The sequence below is a fragment of the Artemia franciscana genome, chromosome 13, assembly GCF_032884065.1.
Source record: "Artemia franciscana chromosome 13, ASM3288406v1, whole genome shotgun sequence".
NCBI lineage: Eukaryota > Metazoa > Arthropoda > Branchiopoda > Anostraca > Artemiidae > Artemia > Artemia franciscana.
In genome coordinates this window covers 43,226,396-43,251,911 of record NC_088875.1, presented here as the reverse complement: position 1 = coordinate 43,251,911, position 25,516 = coordinate 43,226,396, and the positions used below count along the sequence as shown (strand labels likewise).

The 25,516-nt window shown below is 35.5% G+C and overlaps 1 protein-coding gene across 1 annotated transcript in view; it reads right to left on the bottom strand.

Moving 5' to 3' along the window:
- Window positions 1-15,590, bottom strand: part of LOC136034972 (apolipophorins-like) — a 69,543-nt gene extending 53,953 nt beyond the window's left edge. Inside the window, exons 1-3 of the mRNA XM_065716531.1 lie at window positions 15,436-15,590; window positions 7,922-7,963; window positions 6,230-6,429 (exon numbers count right to left, since the gene is read on the bottom strand). Coding sequence (XP_065572603.1) covers window positions 6,230-6,429; window positions 7,922-7,963; window positions 15,436-15,487 — 294 coding nt within the window. The 5' untranslated portion in view covers window positions 15,488-15,590. The remainder of the gene's footprint in view (window positions 1-6,229; window positions 6,430-7,921; window positions 7,964-15,435) is intronic.
- Between the last annotated feature and the right edge of the window lie 9,926 nt (window positions 15,591-25,516).

Here is a 25,516-nt window from a genome sequence, read left to right as displayed (position 1 = left end):
TCCAATGATTATTTTCTGTAGGTCAACCTCTGCAGAAAACTGTTTTCTCTGCTATGTTAGCTGCTTATAGCCTACCACTGTTTAATTTATTCCTAAAAGTTACTACAATCGTTTATGCTTCATAATTTAGATTAATTTTATGTGTGATTTACATTACAATTTTGCAATTCATTACCAGGATTATTACAGTAGGCCTACAATCATTGCAACACATACAAAACTGCTACAGATACCTTGAGAGTCCATGGTGGAGATGACCAACCAAGGCATGAAAAGCGAAATCCCTAAAGGGCTTTACAACTACTTTTTACAGCAAATTACATCATTTTACAATTGCTTTTATCAATTGCTTTTAACAGCAATTGATAAAATAAAGCGTTTTCAAATTCAAACGAATTGCTAACGTGGACGCCATCTATTTTAAATATTGCGTGCTTCTAATATAACAGGTAAAAAAAGGTCAAGAATACGGCATTAGACTTTACAGCCCCTACAGGCGGTGCTGATCTACGTTTCTTGGCCCATAAGCCAGGAAGTGCAATGAGGGGTTGGGGGCCAACTATCCTGTGCTTTCGCACACCCTTGCTGTTTACCTTCCCCAGATTTATCCAAGTACCCCATTTAGAGCTGGGTCGACTATCGCTGAGCTTACAGAGTCACGCCACTGACCCCCATCCCAAACTAAATAATTGGTAATCTAGGATTCGAAACTTCACCCTCTCAGACAAAGGATTACGATTTCTAAGGAGTAACAGACAGTATTAGCAGAAGAAGCATTTAATCCAATTGAATTTACCGATCCTACCAAGTATAGAAAGAAAGAAGAAAGAAAGTTTAGAAAGAAGTAAAATTAAAATTCAAAACCTGAAGGTCAGAAATAACACCCGCCCCACTTGCTCAAAATACTTTTCATTTCTTTCTTTTACAAGTTTAGTGTCAGTTTCGTCACAAGAAAGCAATTCGGCTCATTCTTAGAGATTAAATGTGAAGTAACATTGACATAAAAAAGCAAAGAAATCTGAATCAATTTCCGTACTGATTAAACTCCATAAGAAACAAACAGCACTTTTGCGTCTGCTATTTCTTTTTTTCCGACAACAAAATTAATAAACAATAGCTAAAACGAAGAATTAATTCAATTTCTTTCAGAAAATATTTAATATGTGAAGAACAATATTTTGCAAAATAGAACACAGATTTCCTGAAATTATTTGCATTGGACAAATGTCGCTCCTTATTACCGCTTTTGGGGAGTAATTACATGTAGAAGAGCAATAGTGATTGCAAGGTTAATAAATCACTGTTTAGCAACAGTTTCGAACACAAAAGATTCTCTTTGATACCAGCAGTCTTAAACCTTTAATACTAACGGTGGATAAACTTCACCCCTGCACAATTTAACCTATATTTCTTCACCTATTGAGGGCTATTGAAAAAAGGCGGGATTTCTTGTATTTTGTCTTTCACCATAAAGGAGCTAGACGGTCAATAAGTATTGTACTAGACATTGAGAATAAATACAGAAGGTTCAGAGATACAAGAGGTGAGTGGATAAGTTTTACTCATCTTTAGTACTTGGGCATCTTTTTCTGCTTTCAGTCAGTAATTTAATTTCTCAATGACTGAGGCTGACTTAATTATTCAATTTAATTTTTATTTTTTTAAGACTTTTATTCATCAATATTTGGATTTGTTAACTTAATGTTTAATAAAGGCGTTCATTTTAATTTATTGTGAACCTACATCTGCATTCAACTTCTTTATGTAATTGACGAGGCTGTACTAATGTTAGAAAGACCAGGCGTTGACCCATGTGCCTTGTGTATGGCATGATAAATGCACCTATCATCAACTTGTTTATCATTTACGCAAACATTGTACACCACCTGGGACAAAAGCTTCATCAGCAACGTGACTTAATGATGACTTTGTAAGAGACGCTGGTAAAGTCACATATGTAACAACGCTATGAAACGCAAGGTCTTTGACTTGGAGAAACCATTGGAGACATAGTAAAGGTGAACACTGTTCGTCAAATAACAGCCTCAAGAGAGGACAAACTGCTAGTTTTCCCCAGTCAGTAAGCACCGGAAAACCTCTCATTAATGTACCTCCTGCCAGAAATCATTCTGTTGCGAGCAGCAATCATTAATCTACCTAAAGTGAATACCAGAATTGCCCAAAGACTTTGGAAGCCAGTGACTTCCATCCCAATCATTTCAAATAATCATTATCTGAGATCATCGATGTCAAAGATGAAGGGGTATAGTGCACCCAACTTCATTAGTAATATTCACCTGAATACCCCTTTAGAGTTTCAGGGTTAAATATCATCACTAATACTAATGATTTATGAAAAATATTCGGGGTATTGTGGGTTTACTGTAAAACTATGACATTGATTAAACTGTTGAATTATGAACATCGATCAAACATAAAGTAAATGAAGCTTTTAAGATACTATTACAAACAAACCCCAAAACAAAAGAACAATAAGGAATTTTTCAAGACAGTGGGAAACAAATTAGAATGAATATTTCGGCCCTATGTCCAAGGGCCGTCCTCAGCAATACAAAAATATATAAGAAAAAATAAATTACAAGAGGATAAAATCAATAAAACCAAAGTGAACTGTTTTTGAAAACAGTCCCAGCATCCTTAACTCAGCGAAAGTTCAACCACTCTTGAGTACTGGGTCTTGAGTCTTGAGTCCCCGGGTTTCACTCACTAGTGCAACTCTACTCGACAACATATTTTTAACGACTCCAGCCACGTCTTCACAGGTTGTTCTAACGGATTTTTGCTGATCATTTTTTGTTAATTTCCGATGTGAAATATCAGCTTCAGACAAAAAAGCACCAGAAATATCACACCAGAATATCAATAAAAAAAAAATCCGGACTGTTTAAAGAATAAATTGAATATTATCGATTGATCTCTTGTATTTGATGCTGAAGAAGTAAACTTACAACGGCTCATTTTTTCGAAAAACTTAACGCTGCTTTCGATGAGTCACGCCCAGAGTAAAAACACGAAAAGAAGAATATAATCAACCCATTCAACCGTGATATCGCCCTCCCTTTTGGCCTCAATAAGACAAAAAAAAACATCTATATAAAAAACTGTTATCATTCCCAAGTGAAGAAAATAAAACAACTTTCAAAAAATACAAAAATCTATTTTCAAAAATAATACGTAATGCTAAAACAAAATTTTATTTTGATTCTTTTAGAGAAGTAAGTAAGTCACCTAAAGAAAATTTGGGAGCTAATCACATGCTTAAATCGATCACAAAGAACTTCTACACCATCAGAAATAAAGGGACACTCATGGTCATATAATTGAAAGGGAGCTAGAAATAGCTAATTACATGAATTTGCATTTCGCGTCAATTGGACAATCGTTGGCCAAAAAGCTCCAACATAACCTGCCCTTGGTCAGTGTGATTATCGTACATACCTTGTAAAGCCTTCTGTAAAATCTATGTTTTTAACACCGTAACAGAGAAAGAGCTTGCCAATATTGGTAAGCTTTTAAAGAATGGGAATTCCCGGGGACTGATGATCGTCTATGACATTGTGGAAGTTATTTTACCGAGTATTAATAAAGTAATGTGTCATTTAATAAATATGTCATTTAGATCGGCTTTTCCGGATTCATTTAAGAAAGTAAAGGTTATACCACTGTATAAAAGCTCCGGCCGGAGTAATTGCACGAATTACAGATTCTTTGAGGTTTTTCTAAATTAATGGAGCGGTGTTTTTATAATCAAATGTATAATTTCCTTATTTCGAATGATTATTTTTCAAAAAACCAGTATGTGTTTAGAAAGGGACATAGTACGCAAGATTCTATCCTGACAATGGCCTGATTTATTCACGAATATCTTGATGAAAAAATTATTCCGGCAAGTATTTTTTTCAATATTGAGAAGACATTTGACACGATTTGTCACGGAATATTGTTGTTTAAATTAAGCCATGGCGGGATACAAAGACCAGCGCACGATTTTATTGCATCATACCTAACAGGTTGATCCCAAGTAACAACTATCAATAAAACAGCTTAGGATCCATGCTTATTGCCCAATATTGGTGTTCCTTGGGGTTCAATTCTAGGATCACTACTCTTCCCGATATACATAAGTAAACTTCCATCATCAACAGAAACCAACAGCCTGAATGTCCTTTTCACCGATGATACTGGATCAACACTTACAGGGCAGTCGGAAGACGATGTCAAAGAGAAGTTGCAAATCATGTTTTCCCAGCTGATTGTTTGGCCAAAAGCTAATCTTTTGTCATTAATCGTCGCCAAAATGAAATTAATCATTTATAGTAGACTTTGACAAAAAGTAAAAGTAATTTCAATTATAAGTGATCAGGCTACACATATTCAAATTCAAAGGGTAACTTTACTCTAGTATCTTGGTATAACTATTAATAAAAATCTATCGTATAAAGAACATTGTAATAGATTACGCGTTAAAGTTGCCCAAGGAGTTTGTGGAATGAGGAGGCTTCAGCATTTTTTCCCTTATTGAAATTCTACACCTCATTTATTTTGCTTTGGTGCATTCCCATCTTACGTAATGTCCTCTGATCTATTTGGCAACATTCAAATATCATATGAAACTGAAAGAGACTCTTTAAACTGGGATCTTCGAATTTTGCAAAGATATTTACCGTCACCTTCGTCCTATCCAAAAAAATCTAAAACTGAAACTATATATTTATTAACTAATATTTTGCCTGTCTCAGAATTATTCACTCTTCATTCTTTTTTTATTTAAAGTAAAATATGACCACTCGGAACGGCCTTCGTACTTTCGTACGAGAAATTTTTTCCCTGTGCAATCTGACCATTGTTTATGAAACCCGTAATAAATGGAAAATGCAGCAGCCCCTGAAATTAACCACTGAAAGATCATGGTTCTCGCCATATTTTTTGATCGTAGGGCCATAGCATCATAGTCATAGTATTCAATAATTGTTATTATCTTTACCAGTTCTTTCTATAACCTGCAAACTCATACCTTTACCTAATTCTTTAAATTTCTTTTCAAGATCATCTGCTTTAGAATCAAGACGCTTAGGTACAAATAAATATTCATTTCACCTTTAAAATCAAAAATGATAACGAGTTTTTTTTTCCATATTTCGTTTTTACACGTTTCATTGGTCTAATTTCATATTCAATTCCTAGATTCAGATCTTCTTTTTTATCGGTTCGTTTGTATTTATTTTCGATTTTAAATCCTCTTAAAATGTTCTCCATTTATTAGGTGATTTATTAGGATGAATAAGTTGCCGGTCATCGGTCAACCTCGCTTGCACACTGTTTTGTTTTGTTTTTGGAGTTTATCTTTGCCGAGTGTCACTTTTTTTGTGGGTGGGTTCCTGTCTAGTGGTGAGTCATGGATTTATTTATATTTATTTTATGCAATTTTTTTAATTTCTCTTTTTTGTCAAATATGTGTGCTATATTGTTATACCGGGTCTTTGTCAATCGACCTTGTGTTTCCGGCTTGAACCTTTTTTTATATTGTGTGTGTTGAACAGAAGTTTAAATAAAAATCCTGAATCTTGAATCCTGCCTGAACTCAGCAATGAAGCGCTTGTGAATGTAGACATTGTCAAATTTTAAATGATTGGTTTCGTCTGTATTTTCTTAAGCCCTCTTTGCCTTTAAAATAAGGAATATTTGAAGTGATTTTCAGTGGAAATTGTCCTTAGTTAACATGAAAAATTTTAAATTAATTTTAGACTCCTTGCATGCATTTTTCACTTTTGTGCTTTTTTTATTTTAGCATGTGAGAAATTAAAATAGATTCTAATGTGCTAGTCTTTTATGGCGTCTTGGATATTGAAGTGTTTTTCAAACTTACTTATCTAGTCCGTCTTACAGTCTAAATTTTGTTACATGCATCGTTGTCTTCTCTGTTATTGGTCTGCATTGTCTTGTAACATCAATGCTTCTTCTTTTTTACATACTTATCTGTCACTGTCTGCCTATCGGTCCATATAGTATGTATTCGTCAGTCCCCAACTAAAACCAAAGTGTCAGTATTGGTATTAACCGCTATACAATCAGTTTAAAGAGTTGTCACCTGTATTAGCCAATTTGGTGATACTGGCACTTATATCATAAATCTCGTTTTTTGCAAAGAAAGTTGAGGGATTGGTAGTAACTGCAATGTAATTAGTTTTTAGAATGCATTTTATCTTACCTTTTCATTAGATGCTCTCACTTTAGTTTTGCTTATCTGCAAGCTAAAGTCGCACGGGTTCAGAACATTAACAGTTGCGACACCGCTGAGAGTGACGATTGCGACATCTTTGCTGGTGCCAGTTATAGCCGTCTCAGTCGTTGTCTGAAAATTGTACACATATGCCTTTCCAACTTCATAGGAGAACTTAGGATTCATAGCTGTAAAAAATCGTGATTTTACAGTTTGAATTGAGTTTGGTATAGCCCAGCCAAAAATGAAAAATTATATAAGGTTTTAATATTTTAACTTGAGTAACTTTGAACAAGCTGGGGTTCTTAACTGTGGGATAAGGCTTTAGAATACCAATGATGTCTTAAAAAATAGTTTTGGCTTAAGTCTATTCATGCCTAAAAAACACAATTGTCTAAGTGGTTTCCTTTTGCTATTTCAAAATTATAAGATTAGAGGGCGTGACCTGATTTTTGTCAGTGTTGCGACGTTGAACCATGCAAACAAATAAGAAAATCTAATAATTTAAATTTGATAACGCTTCTTGACGGCAAATTTTTGAACACTAGCAAACTGTTGAGTCCCAAAAACAAATAAGCAGTGGAAAGGAAGATACAAACCAATAATTGGTTTGTGGCCCTGTTATTTTTTTTACTGATTTTTCACCTAAAATACTTTTTATTAAATTTGGCACGCGGTACTATCAAAACTACACAACTGCACAAAAAGGTATTTCTCATTAGAAAATAAGCTCCTGATCTTTCCTTAATTTTTAGGATTGTCATGTTACTTTAAATTTCCACTTAACAATTCTAATAATCAGATTTCATTTTTACAATCCTTGGTACTTAAAATATTTTTGCAGGTTTTTACTTTAGAGTTGAGCTTCTTGATTCTAAAGCCACTGCATTTAACCAATTAAATAAAGCCCAAAGAAGTTACAATTCAAAAATTTACACATTGGGACACAAAACAAAGAAAGACTGTTCTTTGTTTCAAACATTTCTATTGATATTAACACAAGCTTATTACGATGGAAATTCTGTTTCACTTTTGATAATCTATCTTCCTGCCAGTCAGGAAACTTTTCATACTGAATCAGAATACTTAACTAAAATTCTGCAATCACCCGTGGTTATTGAACAATGTTTTATTTTTTTTTTCAAATTCCGTCATTACCAATATTGTCTAGGGAAGCGTTTCAACGTAGCTTTGAATACTAAACTGAAAATCAGTATCAGATTTGCTTTGGCATTTATAATTCCTGCTTAAAACGCTAAAGATATTAAAAATAAAAATAGTATCAAATATTTTTATTGATGGAAATTTCTGGCCACTCATTCCGATTTAGCATAAAAAGTGTCGATTAAAACCACACAGTTTATTTCTTGAAACAGAATTTTGTTCTGAGGGTTATCATAATTGGCGAGGTTATCGTAAAACGCTAAAGGCACTTGCTTGTACATTTTAAAACAGGCTATTCCAATAAACCTCCTTCCCCCTCTACAATAGATTCTCAGAATTGTCCTTTGTAATAATATTTAACTGCCAACAACGGTAAGATAATAAAATGAACACTGACAGAATCAAAATGAGTTCATAAGAAGAACGAAGTATGAGGAACAAGAACAGAATAATTTGTAAAATAAAAAATATCTCTAAGAAATTGACAGAAAACATACATAAAATAAAACAACTTACGTAGCAAGCATTCTGATGCACATGTTGACCGAGGAAGAGGGCCTGCAATCAGAAAAAAGTTATTAATATTTTGCTAAATCGCCAGTACATAAAGGACATAAAAAACATTTTTTGCCCTCTGAATCTTTCTCTCAGCTCTACTTTTTAAAACAGTAAAAAATTTAGCGTAAAGAGCAGGGTGTTGAAGAGGGAACAGCCCCTTTCATAAAAGGGGCAATTTCTGTTTGTTTTAAGTTTTAATGTCGCTCCTTACTTTCAGTTTTTTTTAATTTAATATCTGAACGTTTTTTAGTTAATCCATGTTTTGATTTCGGCTCTCCGCAGATGAAGAATTAAAGCGAAATTTGCATATTCATTTATTTGGCTAAATGGCTTTCCCATAGTTTTGATAGAATGATTTTGAGAAAAAAGGAGGGAGAAGGCCTAGTTGCCCTCCAATTTTTTGGGTACTTACTGGCAACTAGAAATTTTTGTTTTTTACGAACGTTTTCATTAGTAAAAGATATACGTAACTTACGAATTAGCTTACGTAAGAAACTTCTATATTCATATGACTCGTCAATACCTCGCTCTTTACACTAAAGCTTAAAATTTGTCCCCTGAATCACAAAGGCCATAGAATAAATAGTTGAAATTACTAAAAATACTTTAGTGTAAAGAGTGAGGTATTAGGAGGAGGTAAACCCCTTATATGCGCAATATTCTCTGTTCTTTTTAAGTTTTAATACTAATCCTTACTTTCAGTTGAAAAAACTTTTCATATTTATTTTTTCATTTTTTTAAATAATGCAGAAAATGCTGCGCCCCCTTCATGGAAATCTTCTTCCCCATGGCAAATTCCTCCATGGAAAGTTTCCCCCATATAACCCCCTCTTCTCAATCCCTCCTCCCAACCAAAAAATCCCCCTAAAAACGTCTGGACACTTCCCAATAACCATTAATATATGCAAACACTGGTCAAAGTTTGTAATTTGCAGCCACTCCCACGGGGACTGGGGGAGTAAGTCGTCCCCAAAGACATAGTTATAAGATTTTTCGACTATGTTGAATAAAATGGCTATCTCAGAATTTTTATCCGACGACTTTGGGAAAAAATGAGCGTGGGAGGAGGCCTAGGTGCCCTCCAATTTTTTTGGTCACCGAAAAAGGGCACTGGAACTTTTCATTTCCGTTCGAATAAGCCCTATCGCAAACTTCTAGGACCACTGGGTCGATACGATCACCCCTGGAAAAAAAAACAACAAATAAACGCATCCGTGATTTTTTTCTCTTTTGGCAAAAAACACAAAATTCCACGTTTTTGCAGATAGGAGCTTGGAACTTATACAGAAGGGTTCTCTGATATGCTGAATCTGATGGTGTGATTTTCGTTAAGATTCTATGAATTTTAGGGGGTATTTCCCCCTATTTTCTAAACTAGGGCAAATTTCCTCAGGCTCGTAACTTTTGATGGGTAAGACTAAACTTGATGAAACTTATATATTTAAAATCAGCATCAAGATGCGATTCTTTTGATATAACTATTGGTATCAAATCCGTTTTTTAGAGTTTTGGGTACCATTGAGCCGGGTTGCTCCTTACTACAGTTCGTTACCACGAACTGTTTGATTCCAGATACATAAAATTCAGCAAGATCAAATAATTACGTCTTTAGGGATAAAATGTCTTTTCCAGTCTAAGGAGAGAGGCCTGTAAGTTATGAAATTCACCCATTGTTTAAGTATTGTATATTGGGAAATATACAGATATTTTTCATAGGGAGGGATTTTTAACTTGGGCTGGATTTCCATAGGGAGAAGTTTCTTCAGGGAGGGAGATTTTTGGGAGCAAAGTTCCCAGGGAAAATTTTACACTACGTGGATTTTATAGAATTCATATACGAAATTCCTTTTAGTTGTCTTACATTTTTTTTTGCCACCTCAATTTTGCAGGTAGAGATGTTCCAAGAGAATGATCCGAAGGCTAGTTTCCTCGTGTTTGATTTTTGGGAAATAACTTCTATGGAAAGGGGTATTTCCAGACTTATAGAGAAACAAATTAGAGATTAGTATTTTTCAAAATGAAAGCATACTAAGAATTTTTCAGGCAGAATCGCACGTAAAATATTTTACAGTGGGGAGATTTTCAACGAGGATAAATGTGTCTGGATTTTACGGGGGAAATAAATTACAGTGGGGAAATTTTACGGATAGGGGGTGTACTTTACGTTGGATGATAATTTTGACGGAGAAGTTTTCCTCGAGGGGGGTATGTTTCATGGAGGGTGAGCCAGAATTACTGGCTTGAATAACGATCAGAAATTAAATGAAAAAACAAGTTTTCTTAGCTGAAAGTAAAAAGCAGCATTAATTAAGAAGCAACATAAACAAACGAAATTATGCCATATATGATGGATTTCCCCTCCTCAATACCTTGTTATTTACGCTAAAGTTTGACTGTTTGTCCCAACTTTTTTTTATGAACGGCTACTGAAAAAAAGGGGTCGTTTAATTAGAATAGAAAGCTGTTTAGAAAGCATTAAGAGCCTTAGCATAAGAGCACGGTATTGAAGGGGGGCAACCCTTCCTATACGGAACGGTTTCTGTTCGATATTGACTTTAATGTTGCTCCTTAATTTCAGCTACAAAAACTTATTTTTTACTTTAATCAAAGTATCAAAAATTAGCAAAGTATCAAAGTAAAGAAAGCATTAAAGTAACACAAAGCGACTTCCATAATTTACAGCCCCTGTCCTATAAATCAAAGCTATCCAGCAAATCAGTAAATCCAAGTATCAAAGTAACGATGTGCAACTTGTATAACTAACAGCCTTTGTTCCGGGGACTGGGGGACATTTTTGACCCCCCTCCCAAATTAATTATTTGTATTTTTGAATATTCCGAACAAAATGGCTATTTTATAATTTTAATCTGATGAATTTGAGATAAAAAGGTGCCAAGAGAGGGCTGGCTATCTTCCAATTATTTTTGACCCTTAGGAATGGCACAAGAAATTTTGATTTCCAATTGAATATGCCTCCACCACAGTTATACTTCCAGTTTTTTAACCACTAAATATTTGATATGATTCTCTTGGGACCAAATTTTTTTTTGAACCTGTTCATTTTATTTAAAGAATAGGACAATTAAAAGAAAGAGAAACAAAATTTAAACTTAAATTTAAATATAACAGCTGGATAGTAAGTTTAAATTTTGTTTTTCTTTTGCTATTCTATTTTTTTAGTGTCTGAATATATAAGGGATTTAAGTTCGAGGGGGAGAATTGTCCTGTTATGAAAGAGGTACGTTTTACATGGCCATTGTAAAATCAAAACGTAGTATTTACGTAGGCAGGATGATTTTTGAGCATCTCTACTTATTCTGCGAACTATTCTAAGACGTAGGAAATTGCATAGTCTACATGACAAGTCTACAACACAATACAATAGTCTATAACACCTTAAATTACCTTAAATTGCAGCTTGGAGCAATATAAGGGTTTTTCCTTGTAGGAACTCCAGAGTTGATAACACATGACACATAGTTGAATACGTACACTTGACTAGTGGTTTGATGTTGCTGATTCGAGTGCTTCCCGGTTATACTTCCATTCTTTTTTTGACCATTCGTTGTCAAGATGGTTCTTAAAGCTGTCTGTGGTTTGGGCAACAACGGTATCTGGCAGTAATTTGTTCCAGAGGTTGGCAACACGGTTGGTAAGAAAATGGGCGCGTTGCAACTTTGAGGAGAAATGCCTGGATAACTTCAAGTTATGTCCCCTTGTACAAGAATCCTGAGACGACAGAGGAAGAAGACCAGGAACTGCCTTTGAATTAATAAGTTTATGAACCAGAATGGCATCACCCGGTCTTCTTCTATAAACCAGAGTTGGGAGTTTCAGCTTGTATAGCCTTGTAGGGTAAGGGAGCTCATGCAGTCCACTCACCATCTTTTTTTGAAAAAGGGGGATGCAAGGACCATGCCTGTCTCAAGCCTCGGCCACACACAAGACAAGTCTACACGTGTTGTAATCTACGGAAGCAATAAATATTTCTGAAATTTTGTATTTGATTTCCTTTTAAAAATGCATAATAATTAAATACATTATTGATTAAATAAATTTATTTCTTTACGAGAAATCCGTGTCGTTTAAAATTTACTGTATTTGGTTTCATTTTGCATACAATTTAATTGCTGTTTTTATTGGTGAATGTTTCTTAAGATTATTTAAAATAAACTTACTCCAACGAACAGAATTTCCTGAAATATATTCCCTGTCACCCAACCACCACTGTTATTTTGGTATTTTGCTACCCTGGAAAATTTTCTGCTGGCACCCATGCATCGCTGGGGCCTTTAAGATTTTCGTAAAAGGATCGGCCATATACATATCAGAAGGGGCTTGTTTGATTAAAAATTGAAAGTTCTAGTTTCGTTTTAAGAGTCAAAAGTGATCGGAGGGTAACTAGCACTCCCTAGTTTTATCTAAGCAGATTTTCAGCCTGCCATTTTGTTCAAAATAGTCAGTGTTTTTTATAACAATACGTCTGGGATGACAAAGGCCCCCAGAGCTCGGGGTCAAGGGTTGTAAGTTGTTCCCCAGGGGCATATAAGGGAATGGAAGGATCCCTTGATTGTAAATTTAAAGTTATAGTTCCTCACTTTAAGAGTAAAAAGTGATCAGAGGACAACAGCCCCCTAACTTTCTCCAAATACTCTGATCGAAAATTTGAGATAGTCATTTTGTTGAAAATAGTCCAAAGATTATATAACACTGATTTTGGGGTCAACATAAACCCCCAGAGCCCAGGGGAAAGGTTTTCAAGGTATGCTACGGGGGCATACAGTTTTTTATTGAAAAGGTGGCCGTATGAACTTTGGAGGAGTCAAAGTTTATTGGAAATTAGAGTTTCTATATCTCTTTTAAAGAGTCGAAAGTGATCGTAGGGCAAATAATTCCCACTCCCCCTTGAGCCCTCTTTTCCCCAAATGCATCTGATCTAACTTTTGAGACAGTTGTTTTGTTCAAAATAGTCCAAAGATCATATTATAACGCCTTTGGGGATGACACAATCCTTAACGCCCGCGGGGAAGGGTTGTAAGCTTTACCTCAGGGGCATATAAGGTTACTGTGGAAGTGACAGTCGTACAAACTTTGAAAGAAGCTGCTTATTTCATTCAAAATTGAAAGTTATAGTCCCTTTCCAAGAGTTCAAAGTGATCGAAGAGCAACTAGCTCCTCCTACACCCTCTTTTCCAAATTACATGCGATCGAAATTTTGAGACAACTATTTTTTTCAAAATTCCGAAATAAAGACTGAAACCCCTCAAAAATGGCTTCAGATAAAAAAAATAAAAATAGAAGTGTACAATTGGAATCAGCATAGTAAAAAACCACTAGAAAGGGAAATTACAGTCCGCATCCTTGAACAACAAGGAAAATCACTTCTTAGCATGGGTAGTATTGATCTGTCTCCCGATTATTTTATATTCAATGCCAGATTTATATTTTTTATCCTGGGCTAGGGGCTTACCAGAAAATCACAGAAAGATGCTCAATGGCTCATTCAAAATTTATTTCTCACATTTACGTGCTTTCTATGAATTCAACCATCTGCGAGTGCAATATGGGACAAAAATGGCACTTTATTTGCTATTTCTTAAGGGTTGGGGCTAGAGGGCTACCAAAACATTGTAGAAATATGTTTATTAGGTAGGCTACCATAAAAGCTATTTCTCATATCTACGGTTTTCCTATGAACTCAACCATCTACAATTGCCAAATGACACTAAAAATGACACTATTGATGCCACGTCTAAAGCGGAAAGTTGGGGCTAGTTGGCTACCAGAACTCCTTACAGAGATGTTTAATGGCTCATTTGAAAGCTATTGCTCGAATTTGAAAGCTATCTATGTTTTTTTTTTATCAGTGTTATCATCCGTAAGTGCATTATAACAATACAAACGGCACTTTTGGTGCCAGTTCTTAAGTGGGAAAGCTTGGAACTATAAAACCGTACCATTATAATAATTATGGTCCAAAATCCTTAGCTAGAGATTCACAAGAGCCTCTCCCGCATACTTACCCTCCCAGTCCCCTTATCAAATATCTAACACGCTCAGCCGACGCTGAGGCTTGCAAATGATTTTTAAAATACTGAATATTCTTCCGAGGAAGAAACTCATAGAATAACAAATAATTGAATCTCGAATTTTCAAATGAATATTCCTTGACTCACTCCCTCCCCTCCGCCTGTTCGCAGAAGTTCAGTTTCACCAAATGTAGTTTAATGTTCTCACTGTTTATATTAGAAACTTTTAATGACTCAATGCTCTTTATGTAAACAGCCAATTACAAATGTATTTGATAAATAAAGCCCAATAACTACGTTTTTGGTGATGACATTACTCTCTATTGTCTTTGAGAAAAAGGCTCCGAGTTCCACAGTTGTGGTCTTAGAAAAATAAATAGATTGAATTCGATTAACAGCTGTTTACTCGCACGTTAGACTTTGAATCAGAATGGTGAGGGTTTAGTTCCTTAATTAGGAATTTTTTTTCCGTCATGGTTTTGTGCCTTATATATGGTTATTTTTCAGCTAATTTCCCATACACAATTTTGGAACAAATTACGACCCTGGCCCAAACCCCTTGCCACATAGGGGTTGGAGAAGTGTAGGCATATGGTTCTGGAGCAGGCCAAAGTTGTATCTTCAAAGGAAGCTCTCTTATTGTTATATTTATTTTTTCATATTATTTCCTTTTTTACTATTTAATAGACACAATAAAACTAGTATAATGTATATAGAGAAATCCTAGCACATAGTAAAACTATTTGTAATATCCTTTACATCTTGCATTTGTTGAGTAACTGTACATCTCTATCAGGCAGATAGAGATCTCTATCAGGCGGTTCAGTTACTAGCACGTTAGACTTTGAATCAGAATGGTGAGGGTTTAGTTCCTTAATTAGGAATTTTTTTTTCCGTCATGGTTTTGTGCCTTATATATAGTTATTTTTCAGCTAATTTCCCATACACAATTTTGGAACAAATTACGACCCTGGCCCAAACCCCTTGCCACATAGGGGTTGGAGAAATGTAGGCATATGGTTCTGGAGCAGGCCAAAGTTGTATCTTCAAAGGAGGTTCTCTTATTGTTATATTTATTTTTTCATATTATTTCCTTTTTTACTATTTAATAGACAAAATAAAACTAGTATAATGTATATAGAGAAATCCTAGCACATAGTAAAACTATTTGTAATATCCTTTACATCTTGCATTTGTTGAGTACCTGTACATCTCTATCAGGCAATCTAAATTCTTTGAGTTAGAATGAGTGTCAAGTGAGGCCTAGAAAGTAAAAGTTCCACGAGCATATTATAGGAAGTGTCACTTTAAAAAAAGGAAAATTTGATAGAATCTGAAAAACTGTACTTCATTAGATCCATAGTTTTCATAACACTATCTACAGAGTTTTGACATGCAAAATGTGTCTATATGAGAAGAAGAAGGAAATTTATTTCCGAATACCTGCAAGTATTCCTGGCAGAAGAAAAAGGAGACACGCGGCGTGTCTCTCCATCTTCTAAGCTATCCTGACACCGGCCGAATTTCAACTAACTTAGAAATTGCTAGAACCTAAAGCTGTGTGTCATCAATGCACTTGTTGGGTATATCTAGGATCAGATAACAGGATCTCTGGAAACTGTCAACGGATTCGAAATTAGAGGTTTGGAAATTTATGGAATCCAATAACTCGTTTGGGGCTTAGAAACAGTTATAAAATCAACTAGATCCAATCACAAGGGTCTTTGTGATCCTGTTGCTAGGCCTTTCTAGCTATTTTCTCGAAGGAAACTTTCAACATTACCTTAGGCTAAAGATTCAATTCAAAAAATAGAAGATATTAAGAAATGACGGTATCTATAACTCTTACGTAATGAATTTAGAAATTTTATTAACAAAGATGTCGAAAATTTTAACTTAGAAAGATTTTCGTACTTACCAAAAAAACCTGTAGATAAAAAGGCGACTTTGGTTACGATTATTTTTTAAGGACATGGAATTTGAATAGAGTAAAACACAGGAAGAAGTTGACGTAAAAAGACAATAGGGACCTTGCCATAAAAATGCACAGCGCCAATAAAAATGCAGGTGACACAATGCAGAAAATCATGGAAATTTTTCTAACCATCGTGGCGATCCGGCCTAAATAGGCAGAATTATGTAACTTAGCTATATTTCTTAGGGTTTACATATTTGATCCACATGACAATTATTTTGAAGATTGAATTCTTGGTACCTAATGGTTCCCCTGCATCAGTCAATCAGGTCGTGGTAACGAACGGTGAATAAGAAGCGACCCGGCTCAATAGTAACCAAAACTCTAAAAATTGGAATTTTTGATAAAATAGATATATCAAAAGAATTGGATTTTTATGCTGATTTTAAAAATACAATATTCATCGTTTAATCTTACCTATAAAAAGTAACGAGCCTGAGAACATTTGCATTATTTTCGAAAAAAGGAGGAAATACCCCCTAAAAGTCATAGAGTCTTAATGAAAATCACACCATTACATTCAGCTTATCAGAGAATCCTATTGAAGAGTTGTGAAGCTCCTATCTGATTAAATAACTGAAAAATATGAAACTTGTATTTTTTGCCAGAAGAAAGATCATGGATGCGTGTTTATTTTTCCTTTCTTTCCTGGAGTGACTGCATCAACCCAGTGTCCTAAAACACTGTATGAAGGCTCATTCAAACGGAAAATTAGAAGTTTCAGTGCCCTTTTTAAGTGACTAAAAATTGGAGGGAACTTTTCCCCTCCAGCGCTTATTTTCCCAGAGTCACCTGATCAAAATTTTAAGATAGCCATTTTGTTCACCATAGTTGAATTATCTGGTAAATATGTCTTTGAGGATGACTTAATCCCCCAAAGCCCCCGGGGGAAGGACTGCAGGTTGTTATCTTTGCTCATTGTTTACGTATAGTATTAATTATTGGGAAGTATAAGGACGTTTCCAGGGGGATTTTCTGGAAGGGGTGGGTCATGGGGAGAAGGTTACGGGGGAGGATCTTTCCATGGAGAAATTTTTCATGGGGGAAGGAAATTTTCCATGAAGAAGGCAACGGATTTTTCAGCATTATTTTTAAGAACGATCAGAAATTAAATAAAGAAACAATCGTTTTTCAACTGAAAACAAGGAGCAACATTAAAACTTAGAACGGACAGAAATTATTACGTATAGGGGTTCACCCCCTCGTCAATGGCTCGCTCTTTATGGCAAAGTTTGTTTTAGTACTTTCATAAGAGCTGTTTATTTTAATTAATTCTTTGTGATTCAGGGATTGTGATTCAATACAATAATTTATTGGATCTCCTGTGTTATCGGTATTGTCAAGCTTCTGTCCCAATTTTTGATATCTTTAGGTCCCACAATTAGCAATAACCCAAAGAGCACCGACCCAGATACCGAATATGATTTTATTGATAACCGAAGGGGGTCTCTCAATTCTTATTTTCAAAACTATATCTGCCAAACAGGAATTTGGAAACAAGCTGAACTTGATGTGAAACAAGGGGTGGTACTCTAGCTGTTCTTTTGGAATTAGGCTTATGCAGGGGAGAGTGATCCGTGAATTCTAGTTTTGCAATATCCTCCATGAGGGGTTATCAAACTGGATTTGACAGCTAGTGTCTTACAAATCCCATTTCAGGGTCATATCTTGATCCCATCTTTAAAGGAAATGGATAAGAGTATTGATTTGTGTAAACAGTGCGTGTGTCAAAAAAGATCTGCGTCATTAAAAAAAAAAAATAATATCGTAAAGTAGGAAATGTTTTCAATTTTGCACCTTTATGTGTTAAGGAAGTTTCTTCTATATTGTTTCTCCTTTTCTTGTTAACGTGAAATATTTGAATTTATCAAACAGTTCGTGGTAACGAACTGTATTAAGGAGCGACCCGGCTAAATAGTAACCATAACTCAACAAACGGAATTTTGATACCAATAGTGACATCAAAAGAATCAAATTTTAATGCTGATTTTAAATATATAATTCTTTATTGTTTTAAAAAGTAGGGTTGCGACAGAATCAAACTTTAGCGTAAAGAGCGGGGGCGTTGGGGAGGGGACAAACCCTTTCATAAGCGGAGCAATTTCTTTTCGTTATAAGTTTTAATGTCACTCCTTACTTTCAGTTAAAATTTTTTTTTTATTTGATTAATTACAAGCTTAAATATTTATAGGAACCTCCAGATACGATAATACGATAATAGAGGTTCCTAAATATAGGAACCTCTAGATTGACACGTGCTGCAAAAACCGTGCAAAAATCTACTTGATACTTGTTTTGAAGTTCAAACACAAATAGCACAATTTATCACCGAAAATAGTGCTTAAAACAAAATTCCTAAATCTCTTATTATACATATATTAACATAGAATTTACTTTCTCGGTCAGGGAAAAAATAGCTGATTTTTCCAAATTAAGAATCACACTGAAAACAAAATCCAAAATTCTAATTTTCCGAGAGTTCTGAAATAATAGTTGTGCACCCCCTTGCCTTCAAACCCGTAAATAGACAGCTCTATGGACAGTTAGTACCCAGGACAACCACAAAGATCCTCGAAAGAACAAAAATTGTTAATATAGAGGTCCATTAACAGTTGTGTTCGGTGTGCCCGTGTTACCATTGCTTTTAGATCATAAAGCTTAATTCTAGAGTTGCTTTTATAGACGGGAAACCTAAACATAACATACGAATGTTCAACTTAAGTCTTATCACATGTGTTATTCCATAGCCATGACCTAGGGGTTACATATTTTATTACTTTAGGGAGCATTGACATAGGAGATTCAGTTTTAGCTGTTTTTCCTTTTAAAGGGCTGACACTTGAAAATATTAAATAGATAATCAAATGTGTGCATTTTGCACCCCTTCCCTATGCAAACGTCATCGTTGGACCTATGTAGACCTATTCCCCCCCCCCCCCAAAAAAATGAAGGAATTTGAGCCTAAAAATGCAACCGTCAAAAATGTACCGTCAATACAGAATAATTATAAACTATATTTCCTGCCACGCTCAAAGTTCTGCACCATTGGACACTTACATATCAGTTATTTGAGAAAGATCTTTTCGGGGAGAGGGGTAACCAAAACTTTAAATTTAATATTTTGGTCCGAATTTTGAAGCTGTTTATTAGAAGTCCTACAAATAAAAATTGAGGGAGATTTAACCCCCTACCGCTCATCATTTGGAGAAAAATTTCTTAAATTAAGTGCAAAATATAAAATCTTAGTGAAGTGGATGTATCAAATTGCACAATTGTTTCGGAAGCTAATATGAAATGATTTTGTTTATTTACGAGAAAAAAAATTAATAGGCCCCGGTCTACCTCTAAACTTATGATAGATTAAAAAAAAAGATAAAATGGAAATGATAAATGGAAAAGGAAAAGATAAAATGGGAATAAATAATGGAAAAGATAAATTGGGAATCATTTTGAAACTAGATTGACTTGATTTATATGTTGCTACTAAAACTATTTAGATTTTCGGTTATTATTGAAGAGGAGCTACTGCACTTGCACTTGCACTGCACTGCTTGCACTTGTTTCAAGCTTCAAGTCTTTTCTCATTGTGGCATTAAATCGCTGCTCTTCACTTATCGTTAATTACCTTGAACGTGTTGAATCAGCTAAAATGATTGTTTTAACTGCACTGAAAGAAAAGTTTAAAACATGGGACAGGTTATTAACTCGAGTTAAGGGTCAGTTTCAAAAGATAACCCTTGAAAGGTCTCTTGTAATATTTTCGCCCATTCATACAATTTGAAAAAATTCAAACAATTTGATAAAAACGACGCTATGAAATTCAACATGTCTGAGAACCCATTCATACATGAGCTTGTATTTTTCAGAGAAGAATGGTATTTTCTTTCTTTTTTGTTCTTGTCATTTCAGTTTTTTTGTTGCCCTTTTAATTAACTGATCCTGCTATAACAAAGTCGTCACTTGGTAGAATTTATGAAATATACAATTATTTGAGCACTACATAATAGCCTCATATAAAACTCCCCAGTGATTGAGAACATGATTTTACGTGATTGTGTGATTAGTTTCTAAAAATGAAGTTTAAAAAACAAACTTCTTAAACAAAAAAAGATCATCTCCAAATGTACTTAAAAGTTTATTTTTCGTTTTTTCGGCTGCTTCTAAAAAAAATTAAAATTTTCCGAAACTAAAATGGAAGCATTTGATTATCAAGACATGTTTAATAATTATTCAAAGACGACTTTTTATGCCGTGACCACTACTCGCTTTCATTTTTAGTCAAAATTTTCAATTTCCGTGGATAATAAGATAATACAAATAGTTCTTGCTTTTTAATACATTTAGAGAGAGACAGCTTTATCGGAGTTATTTTTATGGTCTTTATTCTATTGTTATTACCCTTTTAAGAGCCTGTAATCAGTTTTCGCTTTTCATGCGAAATATGATTCTTTCTTATAACATTTAGTGCAGAGATTACGCCTAACTATCCTTAAAATAAAACCTTTAGACACAGAATGACTTCCATGTATTTGATCTGCCTTAAACGACGACATAGCGCGACGAAGCTAAATAGAGAATAAAAAAAATCTAAAAAATCGGAGAGTAAAGTTAAAACATAAAACAACCGAAACGAAGGGGCCATCAACCCTTCAGCCTCGACTCCGAACCCTATCTCGACTCGGAATTTAGACTTAATATATCCTGAATGCTTGCTAGAGTTTTTTTAAAGCTTTTAAGTTTTCTTGAAACTATAAAAAAAAATATTACTTTTCAACATATTTCTCTTGTGCCAGAGCTTTAATTATTGACCCATTAAAAGAAAGATCAAGTATAAAGCGGTGAAATTATGTGATCAAAGCCTTCTTGTGCATAAGATAGTTTCTATTCATTTTAAGCTTTAATTTTATTTACAAGTATATTGACATTTCACTTATGATATTCTCTGTTCTTTCTCAATTCTATGCTCAGGATTATCTTAAATATTTGTTGGAAAGTAAGACTTAATATCTACTCTACACCTATCTGTGGTATGAAAGTACATAGCCTACTGCATTGTGTTATTTACTGCAACGAATGGTATATAATTCGAAACAGTCATTAGCCTTTACATGACTTGTGGGTATTTGATCTTCCTTACACGTCGGCCCAAACAGATAAAGTTTAATAAACCATTTGAAAACACTTTTCAAACAGTTCGTGGTAACGAACTGCAGTAAGGAGCGACCCAGCTCAATAGTAAACGAAACCCTAAAAAACAGAATTTGGATACTAAAAGAGACATCAGAAGAATCGGATTTTTATGCTGATTAAATATATAAGTTCCATGAAATTTAGTCTCTGTCATCAAAAGTTACGAGCCTGAGAAAATTTTGCCTTATTTTGGAAAACAGGGGGAAACACCCCCTAAAAGTCATAGAATCATAACGAAAATCACACCATCGCAGTCAGCGTATCAGAAAACACTACTGTAAAAGTTTCAAGCTCCTATCTACAACAAGAGCTAAGAGCTCATATGGCACTTGTGACGAGGCAAGAAGAGCTAAGAGCTAAGAGATCATTCAGTATGAGCTCTAACAAAATTCTATGAATCAATAGATTGAATTAAAAGGAAAATCAGAGATTTAATGCCGGTCAGGATTGAAAATAAGAGCTCTGAGTCACGATGTCCTTCTAAATATCAAAATTCATTAAGATCCAATCACCCACTCTTAAGTTATAAATACCTAATTTTTCTATTTTTTCCTCTCCCTTTAGCCCCCCACATAGTCGAATTTGGGAAAACGACTTTATCAAGTCAATTTGTGCAGCTCCCTGACACGCCTACCAATTTTCATCGTCCTAGCACGTCCAGAAGCACCAAACTCGCCAAATCACTGAGCCTCTCCCCTCAACTCCCCCAAAGATAGCGAATCCAGCACGGTTCCGTCAATCACGTATAAAGGAAATTTGCTTATTTTACCCACAAAGCTTCATCCCGATTCCTCCACTCCAATATTTCCCCCTCCAACTCCCCCCAATGTCAAAAGGTCTGGTCGGGATTTGAAATAAGAGCTCTGAGACATGAATTCCTTCTAAATATCAAATTTCATTAAGATCCGATCACCTATCCGTAAGATAAAAATACCCCAATTTTCACGTTTTCCAAGAATTCCGGTTTCCCCCTCCAACTCTCCCCAATGTCACAGGATCTGGTCGGAATTTAAAATTAGAGCTTTAAAGCACAAGATCCTTCTAAATATCAAATTTCATTAAGATCTGGTCACCCTTTCGTAAGTTACAAATACCTCAATTTTCAAAATTACCCCCCCCCCCCCAACTCCACCAAAGAGAGCAGATCCGGCCTGGTAATGTCAGTCACGTATCTTAGACAGGTTTTTATTCTTCCCATCCAGTTTAATTTTATATCACCGCTTTAACTATTTTTTAGATTTCCGGTTCCCCCAACTGCCCCCCCCCCCAATTATGCTGGATCCAGTTGAGAGCTAAAATAGGAGATGTGAGTTACGAGATCCTTCTAAACTTGAGTTTCATGAAGATCCGATCACTTCTTCGTAAGTTAAAAATACGTCATTTTTTCTAATTTTTCAGAATTACCCCCACCCCAATAGAGCAGATCTGTTCCGATTATGTAAATCACGTATCTAAGACTTCTGCTTATTCCCCCCCCCCAAAGTTTCACCCCTATCACTCCAATCTAAGCGTTTTCCATGATTTTAGGTTCCCCCACCCCAAACTCCCCCCAATGTCACCAGATCCGGTCGGGATTTAAAATAAGAGCTTTGAGACACGATATACTTCTAAAAATCAAATTTCATTGAGATCCGATCACCCATTCGTAAGTTTAAAACACCTCATTTTTTCTAATTTTTCAGAATTAACCCCCCCCCCAACTACCCCAAAGAGATCGGATCCGTTCCGGTTATTGCAATCATGTACCTAGGACTTGTGCTTGTTTTTCCCACCAAGTTTCATTCCGATCCCTCCACTCTAAGAATATTCCAAGATTTTAGGTTTCCCCCTCCCAACTCCCCCCCCCCAATGTCACCAGATCTGATCGGGATTTAAAATAAGAGCTCTGATACACGATATCCTTCTAAATATCAAATTCCACCGAAACCCGATCACCCGTTCGTAAGTTAAAAATACCTCATTTTTACTAATTTTTCAGAATTAACCCCCCCCCCCCCAACTACCCCAAAGAGAGCGGATCCGCTCCGGTTATGTCAATCATGTATCTAGGAGTTGTGCTTATTTTCCCCACCATGTTTCATCCCGATCCCTCCACTCTAAGTGTTTTCCAAGATTTTAGGTTAACCCTCCCAACCCCCCCCCAATGTCACCACATCCGGTCGGGATTTAAAATAACAGCTCTGAGATACGATATCCTTCCAAACATCAAATTTCATTAAGATCTGATCAACCGTTCGTAAGTTGAAAATACTTCATTTTTTCTATTTTTTCCGAATCAACCGACCCCCACTCCCCCCAGATGATCAAATCGGGAAAACGACTATTTCTAATTTAATCTGGTCCGGTCCTTGATACACCTGCCAAATTTCATCGTCCTAGCTTACCTGGAAGTGCCTAAAGTAGCAAAACCAGGACCGACAGACAGACAGACAGACCGACAGACACACAGACCGACAGACAGACAGACCGACAGAATTTGCGATTGCTATATGTCACTTGGTTAATACAAAGTGCCATAAAACCTAGTCTGAGGTTTTTTTTAACACTTTTTTGAAAAAATATAGAATATAAACCTCACCCCGCTGTCAGCGGGGCTCATGGAGCTTCGCTCTATAGATAATGTTACCTGTAAGCAAGCCCACTTTACGCATTTTTAGTTTCATTGAAGGGGGATTTTAGATAGGTAAAAAATAAATGCGTTTCTCTAATAATAACAGAGTAACAATATGCGATCATCAGAATCTTGCTATATGCAGTAATACACACTTTAGAAAACTTGTGACGAAACTAAACATTTACCCTAAGCTGAAATAAACTAACGAAAGAGGGGGGGGGGTAGTGTCAGATAAACCACCCTGATGTTTGGAAAGACTATAAAATAATTTGTTACCTAGGCCATGTAACATACCAAACAGTCGAGCTGTTAGCTGAATGTACGATCTGACCAAACCGGTTTCATAGCCACAAGGACAAATGACGGGGGACAGAATGCATTGGACTTGTATGATTTGCGCCAAATATGTGTACATTAGGGGGGTGGGGGTAAGGTTAGGTTTTTGACCCATTTCTGAGATATATTCTCTCCCCCCCCTAATTTGCAAATATATAGCCCAAATTATACTATTGTATAAACTAAAGTATTATATTTACATCATGTTTTGGTGTATTTCATTATGATTAACGTAACTACACTTCTTGAGTGTGTTAGGTATAATACATAAATACCAGTAATTTTCTTTCAAAAGGCCACAGACTAATAAAACCCATTTTCATTGTTTTTTAAGTTAATCCCCCCCCCCCCTAAAAAACGAACCAAGAGCCTGTGTATGTACCTGCAGTCCTTTGAGTCTGCAAGGCTATCGAAATATTCAACACCCGACTTTAGAATAATATCAAAAATGATTACCTTGCCCTTTTGCATTATCGATACCGTTCTTTATAGGTAGGAATTTTTTCATACATTTCAGTTACAATTTTATCCTTATCTTTTGACATAGATTCTTTGAATGACCTGCTCATCAAATTCATGGAAAACGTTTTAAATACGTATTTAAATTGCGCCCTTTGAAACAGGTGAGCAATAACTGGGGTCCGCGTTGTCTGTGCCCAAAGGACATGGGAACTAATTAGAAGTCAATAGCTAAGCTCATGAATGTAAAATCATCATTGATGACTGTCACAGTGCAATAATATTTTCCCTTTACTGTGCTGACTGCATAGATGACTGGAACAGTTACGTCCGCAGGACTTTGCTTCTTAGGGAATTCCAATTTCGTCAGCAATAGTTACAGCTTAGGTGTATAAGCCTAGAGAAGGAAACATGTTAAGAAAACATTTCATAATACGCACAATAGCTGTAGCTAACACCATTTGCATGGATCCCCCCTATACTTTACCGTCAACCCACCTTCCCCTAAAAAGCAAATATATAGTCCAAATTATATAAAACCAATGCATTCTGTCACCCATCACTTGTTTTCCGGTTCTTCTTTTAAACAGTTAATTCAATTAATAAGTACAAGGTATGAAACAAGAGAGACGCATTGGGAGAATAGACGGGAAATATATAATTTCGACTGTATATTTACACATTAAGGGGGGGGGGTAAAATATAGGGAGTTCCATGCAAAATCTGTTTACTACAATTTTTATGCATATTTTATTCTTATCATGCCTTCTCAAACGTGTTTCCTCAAAGTTAAAAATACCTCATTTTTCTAATCTTTCAGAATTAACCCTCGCCCCCACTCCCCCAAAGAGAGCGGATCCGTCCCGGTTATGTCAATCACGTATCTAGGACTTGTGCTTATTTTTCCCACCAAGTTTCATCCCGATCCCTCCACTCTAAGCGTTTTCAAA